General features: G+C 43.0%; 1 protein-coding gene across 2 annotated transcripts; it reads left to right on the top strand.

Annotated features, from left to right (window-relative positions):
- The first annotated feature begins 1698 nt into the window (after positions 1-1698).
- On the top strand, positions 1699-10367 carry LOC128306714 (calcium/calmodulin-dependent protein kinase type IV-like). Of its 2 annotated transcripts, none has more exons than XM_053044302.1 (6): positions 1699-1836; positions 2782-3413; positions 4976-5188; positions 5319-5494; positions 5584-5902; positions 5980-10367. In XM_053044302.1, the coding sequence occupies exons 2-6, from the start codon at positions 3283-3285 to the stop codon at positions 7133-7135; spliced, it is 1995 nt and encodes a 664-aa protein (XP_052900262.1). In that variant the 5' UTR covers positions 1699-1836; positions 2782-3282; the 3' UTR covers positions 7136-10367. The 2 variants fall into 2 exon arrangements, with proteins under 2 accessions (XP_052900262.1, XP_052900261.1); XM_053044301.1 differs by having other exon boundaries at positions 1713-1836; positions 2785-3413.
- The last annotated feature ends 71 nt before the right edge of the window (positions 10368-10438 follow it).

Raw genomic sequence — 10438 nt, forward strand, 5'->3', positions numbered from 1 at the left:
GTACACAATAACACAAAACAAACGAATGCCACTTATTACCACTTTCAATCGGCGGGTGCTACGAACTTTGCCGTAGTTTGTGAGCCTTAATCACAGAAGAGTATGCGCTACGAACTATGTTGCAGGAGCAGATAACCTCGCGATCGCAAGGATATGATGACTGGAGTACATAAGGAGGACCCTCATCCTTAATCGTACGCATGAATCAGATGCGAATTGGAATCCAGCACGTTGATTTAATACACCTTTACGCGGATTAAAACCATTTTATTTTCACTTACAACTTCCCGAAACGGATGGCGTCGTTTGCGGAGCCGTCATTTGACAGTAGAGCTATCATATTGTAAACAAAGTTCCAACGAGTACCGTGTGCTTCCAAAAGAACCGCATAGTTCCGTCGGGAACCTTTAACCGACTACTTTGGAACTCAATAGTTCCATCGTGCGCTGCGTGCGGTTTAAGCAACCCCAAGGTTCACACACGGTTCGCTTTTTCACTAAGCAGCCCTCTAGCAGCGTTATGGTTCGATTTCAAACGTTTCAGGCTACTTGGGTACCTCAGACGCTCTCACTAACACAACTTCAACACCAGCTTCATCAAGCTATGTCGCAAGATGGCGTCGCTACATGGCTTATTTGGTGATTTCGGAGAGTAGCGATTTCTCGAGAACAAAGGGTTCCATTATTCTGCACTAGTTGGAACTTTCTAGCGTCGCTAGATGGCTTGTTCGGTGATTTCGGAGAATAGCGATTTCTTGAGAACAAAGCGATCCAATATTTTGCACCAGCTGGAACTTTCTAGGAATAGCGATTTCTTGAAAACAAAAGGATACATTACACTGCATCTGTTGGAACTTTCTTAGAATAGCGATTTCTTGTTCGGTGATTTTGGAGAATAGAGATTTCTTGAGAACAAATCCAAGCATAACACACCACAGACGCTCTCACTAATACAGCTGCAACTCCAGCTTCATCAAGTCGCATCTCAAAATGGCGTTGCTAGTTAATAGCTAAAAATTTTCAGGAATGGTAAATCAAGAATAAAAATTGTGGGAGCATGTGCATGTGTGGTGCGTGCTGTTTCACCTAAAATAAAGGTATGTTTTTTTCTGTACTATGAAGAATTAAAATTTTCTTGAATTTGTATTGTATTATGCCGCGGTACTGTCAAGATGCAAAGGTTTGAAGAATCCATCCATCTATCCAGTGTTACGCAGTATTGGCAACATTTTCGGTTGAAATATAGGTTGGAACGTAGGGTACGCTTATTACGCAATGCATCTCTCATTGCCAAATTCTGGTAAATTTCCATTAGTAAATAATGAAGTATACACCCTAATAATAGATTTGTTTGACACATGACGAATACGAAAATCAAAATCGTACAATGCGTTCCAGATGTATTCAAATACAACTCATTACGCTATTGTTCCATTTAGCGAGGGTGCAAATATTTGGCCCTTTTCCAACGAAAATTACTACATCTGTTTTCTATTCGCTACGTAGTGAACACGTTTTGACACGTCCAAACATGGTTTTGTTTTCTGTGCTCCGTGTGAATTTGTAGATGTGCAGCTGGCAGCTGGAGCGCGCTCAGCGAACAAAATTTTCGAGCAGTTTTCATGCGTGTGTGCGTGACTGGTATATAAGTGCCAGACGTCAAGCGCTCTCGTCATTGTTGCTTCAGTTTCCGAACCGAACGGACGGGCGTGTGGTCCGCAGCCGCGTAACACTCGCCGGGCGGGCAGTCGTGCAAGAAACAAAGTGAAGAAGTAAAAAACTCCAATCAGCACAGAAGAAGAAACATACGCACATACGGTGTGCGATCAGTTATGTGGTACGTTTTGCAAATAGTTTAGTCGTGTGAATATTCTTTTAGGAGCCTTCTCCCTTTCACATAAAAGAGCGAGAGTGTGTGTGTAATGACTGTAATGTGACCAGTGTCAAAAAAATACCTATACACTGACAGACGCGCGCGCGTTTGTCCGTCTCGCTTCGTGGTGCACAATTTCTTTTGGATGTGTTGGGCGACATTTTCTTGAAATCCAGTTTGCCTTTTGTGTGGCTCTGCGTGTATGGACTGCGTTGTGTGCGTGAGGGCGCTCATGTGTGTATTTGCGGGTGCGCGTGTGGAACAATCCATTTCAGTTAGTCGGATGTGGGGATTTATTTTCAAGAATTTGTGTGTGACCCTTTTTCATTACGTTTCAAAAATTTTATTTTGCGTTCATTGAAAGGGTTTAATTAGAATTTCGCTGTTTAATTTTTTTTTATTTCTCTTTACATCTTATTGCGTCGTTATGTGGTTTTTGTTTGATTAAGTTGATTAAGAAAAGTTTATCCCGTTCGTTTCCATGTTATACGCCCTTCTAAAGTTTTTTTTTTATATCTAATTTAAAGAAATAATACAAAACGATCAAGGAAGTACAGTCTTTTCCCGGGTTACGCGAATAATGCGTGCCGATTCCCTTGATAATATCGTTAATATTTTGTAATCAGGAATCGATTTTTTCTTTTCACGTTACGAAGTACATTCAATTGATATATTCACGTTTATTTCGGCACTTATAGTTAATTTGTACAAAAAATTATGTTTTTATTATAAAAATGTATCGGGTTTTTTGAAAATTCCAGATTTGCCGAATAAATTAATTTCTACGATCACAAAAATACACGAATTTTCAAAATGTTGACATTCGCGTATCTCGGGAAATGACTGTAAAGAGTTCGTCGCCATCGTTGTCGCCGCCATCTTTCAACGCATGTTTTTTTTTTTACACAGAAGGTTAACCGGAAATTTGTGTTGTGAGAAAAGGGGGGAAAAGAACCAAGTGCGTGTGTGCGTGCGCGCTTGTGTGTGTGCGCACGTCCGCGATTGTAGTGTGATGCCCGTTTCGTGTTCTTAAAGCCTCCATAGCCGTAGTCTCTAGCGGTGTGGGTGTATGTGCCCTTGAGTGACTGTTTGTGTGCGTATCGTGTGAGTAACGGGGAGTTCTATAGGTGCCGCGTTTGGCGCAGCCACAGACTTCCTCTCGAATTCTCCTTAGCCAAGAAATATACCCCGTAAACGGAAAGACAAAAACATTGCGTTGTGAGTGACGTGTGTGACGTTTCGGGTAACGCGCACGTCCCGTAAGTGTGTGTTGGCTGTGTGCGCGCGTGTTCGCGGTTTTCTGTGTGTATTGCACTCGAAGGTGCATTGTGTTGTACGTGTGCCGAGCCCTGGGTGTTCCTGGGTGTCTCCCCATACCCCTACCACCCAATAGACTTTTGCGGACCCGCGATGCAGTTGCCAGAGGGTTTCTCCCACGTTGGCGACGGCCGCCTGTGCATCAGCGAGGAACTCTTGCTGGAGCTGAAGTCGAAGAGGGATATCCACGAAGTATACCAGGTTGCAGACACCTGGATCGCCAAGTACGTATGCCTTCATCATTCCACCATTCACTCGCCAAATTCAACCACCTTCATTAGCCTTTACCAAAAAGCACTGGCACACTATCAACCCAAAAACGACCATCACAAATATCATACCACACGCAAGCGTGTGCAGGGAACCATTATTTTGCTCTCTGATAAATCATTTAAACCTTGATAAGGGTGGCAAGAAAACATGTCTTACCTCTTTTCCTACATTATCTTGCTAAAGGTCGCAGCTGTGCGCGCTTACACGAATACGCCGCAGCCATGTTTGACTGTACACCCTTTTTTGTATGTTGCTGAGAGGTATCGCGAACCACGGCCTATTTTATTACCGTGCGCCGCTCTTAATGGGTTGTTGAGGTTTTTTTTTAAAATAAATCTGGAGAGACTATTTTTTGGTAAAGGACGTGGTTTGGTTACTATTTATATTGTGGTGGTATTTTTGTTATATTTTCTTTTGCATTTTATTTATTATTATATAACATTATATTTATTGTTATAATCCATAATTATTATTGTATAACATTATATTTATTTATAAATTGGTATACACTTGCCTTGATATTGTATTTCGATTGTGTTAATATTATAGCTTTTTTTTTCAATAACTGAATATTATATTATTTTTAAAATTGAATTTTATTATACAGCTCGTAACATATCCAAGAATGGACGTCGGTTTTTGTTTTTAAATTATTAAGAGCAAAACACTAGAAGATACATTTAACAAAAGGTTTTCTGCACAGATTGTGTGTAATGTAGAGTCACGTAGTTGTTCAACTTTTACAACTACCATCACACGTTCATACAATTCTATCAGCAAAACCGTATTTGTAATTCTATATCTTTTGGTTTTCCGTCTTACCTAAAACAACAGCAAAAATCAAGCGTGTAATCATTTTGTGTTTTTGTTACGCACTGCATATAGGTTGACATGTATTATTTTTCATAATTTGTGTATCGTTTTGGCTTTGTCGCAATTTTTTTTTTAGATACAATTGTTGAAGATTATGTGAAAAAGTTATTGCATATTCGACTCTCCCACCCATTTCAGTCCTTAATCGAGTATGGTCAATGGTTTGTTTTTGGTTACTGACGGTTGTTGTTCATTGTTTTCTCATTCTGCGTTGTTTCGTTTAGAAGATTTTGGGTAAAATTGGTCATAAAATGTAATGTTATGGAACTAGAAGTATTATTAAAGATTATGTTTAATCTTTACGGGAAAGTATAGAAAACGCAAATTGATTCGGGGCTAGCAATTTTTGAGTTTATTAATGTTATTATGCCTGGGTTTTATGCACAAAATTAGCTTAGCAGTATCGCACAAATGGTATCCCAATACACCGGTATAGTTTATACAGCATTTTAGTTAGTAAGTACACGGATATGCGCGGTAGAAAAGCCCAATACAATACAACAGCCACGGGTATTACTTAACATCAAACGCACCATCTCATTGTGAACAATACGCACTGTGGGAACACACTACGGGTGTGCTTAGCTTCCCTCCTGTTGTATTTCTGTACTAAATTCAATGTGCTTGTTCCATAATGCAGAGGCATGTACGGCATCGTTCGAGGCGCCGTATCAAAACAATCTGGCATTAGCTACGCGGCCAAATTTCTACGTCGACGCAGGCGGGGCCAATGTTGCCTGAGCGAAATCAATCACGAGATAGCGGTGCTGATGCTGTGCGCTGACTCCGACCATGTCGTGAAGCTGCAGGCCGTCCACGAAACGCGCTCGGAGTGCGCCCTCATATTGGAGCTGTAAGTGTGTGGCGCAAAAAAAACAAGTGGGGAGGTGGGGGCATCCAATTGTCCCTTTTTGTTCCCGCGCAACATACGATCGCGTTTGTTCCGTTTGTAACCGCCGTGTGTGGGTGTTCTTACTTTCCAGTGCGACCGGTGGCGAACTGCAATCACTCATCGATGACCAAGGCCAACTGATGGAGCAGACGACGCGCGTTTGCATGCGTGAAATTTTGCGCGCCCTGCAACATATGCACAGCAAATCCATCGCACACCTCGATCTGAAGCCGCAAAACATACTACTGGTCGGGAAATCCGTTGACGGTAAACTTCGAAGAGCTAACAATAGAAGTGTTTGTAAAAACAAAGTGTGTTAACGTTGCGTGTCTACTTCTCTCACCAACCGCGTTTAGATGGTCTGAAACTGTGCGACTTTGGGCTTGCTCGGTTCATTGCGGAGAAGAACAAGATCTACGAGATCGTCGGTACGCCCGACTATGTGGCACCGGAGGTGCTGCATTACAATCCGCTATCCCTGAAGTCGGACATCTGGTCAATCGGCGTGCTCGCTTACGTCCTGCTGACCGGGTTATCACCGTTCGGGGGCGAAAACAAACAGGAAACGTTCCTGAACGTCACCAAATGCTCGCTCACCTTTCCGGACGATTTGTTCAGAGGAATATCGAGCGATGCGGTCGACTTCATCAAGAGCGCGCTAAGAATCATGCCAAAGTATGTTCACTGGCAAGGGGTTTGCCTACATATGTGTCAACTAACCAACTATACCACATTTTTTTTTTAAATTGTAGGGATCGACTGACCGTCGAGGAGTGTCTTGAGCATCGGTGGTTAAAAGAGGATACGGTTTGGCAGGCAGAGGAAAGGTTGGCCGCTCGTGCCTCAGCGGCACACAATAAATCCGGCACCAGAGCTGTGAATGGAAACGGTATTGCGAGTGGAAGCAATGCAGCGGTGGTAGAGCATGGAAATGGTTACGGCATGCAACCGTTACCGGTGGTAGAATGTGGCGGCATTAATAGGGCAAACGTTGCCACAGAAGAATTATGCGAATTGCTTGAAGGAGACGGTGACGGAGGAGGAGGAGGCATAGTAGTAGGTGGTGGTGGTACAGGAAGAAAATCGTCTCCCCCAGCAGAGCCGAAGTTAACACAGCGTGATATTATCACGAATGGGGAAGAAAATAAGGAAAATGTTATTGTCGGTAGTGTGCGAGTGTCGCAGTCACTGTTTCCCGATGCACCCACCACGCCCAAGGTTAGCCGAAAGACGCTACCGGCAAAGACGCCGAACGAGGGGAATCCCGTTGCCTACCTTCATCGCCATCATTTTCACCACCACCACCACCACTACAACCATCAGGCGCCGCAATATTTGCTTCCGAACAGTTTTATAGCGCAGCAAATCCACCGTGTGCTCAACCATAACCTTTCACTGGCCAAGAGTGCTGGCAGTGATAATAGCAGCAGTAACGGCGGCAGCTTTGCGTTCGCCACCCGCCAAGGTTCATCGTCGGGTGTGAACAATTTTGTACAAAACATAATACCTGTGATGCAGCGCAGTATTGTTGCAGGTAGTTGTAGTAGTGATAGTAGTGGTTGTAGTAGTGATAGTAGCATCGAGGTGATATTTCCACCGGAACTTCGCGTCGAGAACGTGATCGATCTAACCCGCGAAAACCTCACGCCACCGGTAAAGGAATGGAATGAACCCGATGCGGTGAATGATTCCAGCAGCACTACAACAAACGGCTGTACGAACGGTACCAATACTTCGTTACCGATTACCCTTGGCGATGTGGCTGCCAGTGCCAACGACACCAACACCTCTTTCTCTGCGGTCGCCGCATCGACGGTTAGTAGCAGTTGCAGGTCGACGGCAACAACAACTGTAAGGCATACTGCAGTTTTGGACGACGATGATAAGTATGCCTTTACAAAGTTTTAGTTTACCACCTAAGGTAGTTGTGAGTTAGTTGGGGGGATACACATATATATGTAATTATACTAATTATGTTCGTATACGTACGTGAATAGTTACATACATGTATGTAACAGGAAGACGCTTTGAGCGTCGCCTTAAGTTGATCCCCGTTCGTTACGGTTTCGGCCGCGCTCGGCCTGTGTGTTGGGCAGTTTGGTAGAGCCAAATTGTTTGTTATCAAAACTCTCCTAACGCGCGCTAACCGAACGCGCGCGCGCGCGCTTATACGGTACTTAACACAAACTAAGTAAACATACGCTGCCAAAACGTTATAGACCTATTTACGTTAGAAAATTGTTCGAGTGCAAGGCTGAACTTTGCTGGGCAGGGAAAACACCACGCTTCTGAAGCGTTTTTCGTGTACGGACATGCATTTCTGTGCGTTTGTTATGCCCGACACCACTACCCACTGCTTCGAACTCGGGTTGTGAAAAGAAGGATATAAGCTGTTCTTTCTTTTCAGCTTTTTCGCTTTCGCGTGGTTTTTAATCAGTCCGTTTTATTCTACTGGTTAATTTCGAACGTGTGTGCCTCACTCATATTCCGTACAAATTCAGTTTTTTTTGCGGCTATGGCGCGCAAACTTGAACAAATCGAACGCGCATCATCACATCCGCGTTTTTTTGTTTTTTTGAATATTCGGCACCACACTCGAATGGATACATCGATCAGTATATGTGTATGCGACGAGAGTTAAACGAAAGAAGAAACATAAAAAGGAGTTTTATCTTTCAATGGTTCTGCGACTATCAAAAGGGCCTTTTGTTGCGTGTTCGGAACACAGCCAAATGAACGCTTCTAAAAAGAGAAAGAGGGAGAGAGAGGGAGAGAGAGAGAGAGAGAGAGAGAGAGAGAGAGAGAGAGAGAGAGAGAGAGAGAGAGAGAGAGAGAGAGAGAGAGAGAGAGTATGTTTAGAAAACAAATTAAGCAAAGCATCGGTAATGCCTAATTTAACGCAAAATTTAAACTCTGTGAATGCATCAATGCCAGATGTACGAAACATATAAAAGACACGATTAGGCGTGAGAGGGAACCATTAGAAAGCCCTATTAGAATGTCCTGCTAGATAGTTCTGGTTTTGCACACGCTGAAATTGAAACGAAAACAAAAGACATTTAGACATACGCACGCATTGCAACGCTGGATAGGTGTTGTGAACTAAGCAGGTAAATAGCAGTTGTTCGTGAAGCATCAAGGCACACAGTGCCAATAACACCGACATGGTTCACGGCCGTGGAAAGGCATTTGTTTTGCCATGATGTGCCTCTAACAAAAAAAAAACAGGAAAAGAGCTAGGAAAAATGATGGGATAATTTTGTTCCGAAAGGTTTCCAAACTACAAAAAAACATCGTTTTTTGTTGTAGCGCGGGTCCAAGTCGCGGAAGTGCTTTCAGTGTTTATCGTTCCAACTTGATGAACACCTTGTTTTTTTTCTTAATTGAAGGAGTGTTAAAACAAATCGAGCGTTTCGATAGCATTTAATTATCATCTTGTTCAAAAGCTACCCTTAAAAATCCGTATGTCCTTTCCAGTTTTGTTTCTCTTTTTGCATACCGGAAGGGCTCTTCCTTAGCTAGGCAAGCGTATTTATAATAAAGCTGGATTATTTAAAAAAACAAAACAAAATGGTGCGTTTAACAAATATGTTTAAAGCAAGTGAGGCGTCAAAGAGGAGTTATTGGATTTTTTTTCCGTCATGTTAGCGATCGCGCCATATCGATTGATGTTTAGTGAATGCATTAGATTGAACGTTTGCGAGCGGTGTGGGTGAGAGCCAAAAAACATGCGCGAGTGTGCTGTTTTAACTTTGTCCACTCCCCCTCCCTTGTATATCAGTTGAGCTAACTCTGCCGCACAGGCGGAATGAGCATCGTTTCACTAGGTACAATTGTGGTGTGTTGTTGTTTTTTTGCGTTCTTCAAATATGTTCATTGGTTCTGTTTTCTCGCATCGATGGGGCTGAGGTGTTCAAATCGTTTTATGATGATTACTAATCGGTTACGCTTACTGCCATGGCGGTTCCGCGGTTTTTGTTTGCCATTTCGTTTCCGACCAGTATTTTATTCCCGTCCTTAAAGGATGCATGGACGTTTACGGTCGAGGGGTTCTAATTTTGCAGACATATCCCGGTTCAACTCTACCTGTTCTGTTTGGATTGTTTGACTTAAAATTGGCAAATATTATGACTTCTTGACCGTAAATGCGTGCGAATCCGTGTTTCGGCCAATGAGCGCATTTTATTATTGCTGCTTCGTAATTAAGAGAATTGAGTTTCTTGAATGTACACAATGTTAATGCTCTGTGGTTTCTGCCTCGTTCCGGCACGTTAAAACTAAATTCGTCTTTTGGTTGCAGTTTTCCTTCGTTTCCGCTTTGAATAACGTGGTCCAGCGCCACCTACCGCTCGGTTCCTGAAGCTCGTCCGATCCATCTGATCCAAGTTGTGACGGCCGCTTTCAACTGTCAATGTTCGCCGTCTCGCCGGTTCGAGGCGGCTGGGTCGTCCTTGGTGGTCCGGGTGTGCGCTAAGCTGCTTTAGCAGGAATTATAATACACTGTGCATTGCTAACGAACTGACTTACGTTATTTTATGTTTTCTTAAAGCCGCCGGGGGCCACTGTTTGCTGTTTTTAGTTTAGCTTCGTTACATGAGCACCGTTTTGCGATTGTAATAACCTTTTGGTGCATTTTTACCAATCATATTTTGTGGCTCCGAGCGAAGAACCCAACCTAATTGAATTTCTTTTTTGCTAAGGGGTACGGTTAAAGAAGACACATTTTGCCAAACGAAACAATCAAATATTATTTAAAAAAAAAAACGAATAAGAGACGAAAGAATCGGGACACGGATTCTCCGGTTTCTTTTTTTTCTCTCTTGTTGGTAGGATGTATTTCACGCACAAAAGTAACATTGATCCAAAGAGAGAGTGAATATTTGTGGTGGAGGAAAAGATTTTTTCGAATGAGAGGCAACAAAACGAACACGAAAAGAGAGTGTGAAGCTATAGTTATTGAGTGATGGGTTTTTCTTTTTTTTTGGTCCCAGCGTCGTTGCACTTTGTTTGGGTAGGGCATTGTGGTTTAACCATAATTTTTTTTGTTCAAGAAAACGGGTTTATCCATCAAGAGGTTTGAATCTTTGGTACCCGCTCACGGATGTGATGTGGTGCCGAAGGGTGAAACGGAAGGGATGATCTGGGGGAGGGGAGAGGGGGGAAAGCTATAAAACGTGGGGCTCCTAACTGTTCGGACCGAAACACGTGTTT

This window comes from Anopheles moucheti, chromosome X (assembly GCF_943734755.1).
Source record: "Anopheles moucheti chromosome X, idAnoMoucSN_F20_07, whole genome shotgun sequence".
In the NCBI taxonomy this organism is placed as follows: Eukaryota; Metazoa; Arthropoda; class Insecta; order Diptera; family Culicidae; genus Anopheles; species Anopheles moucheti.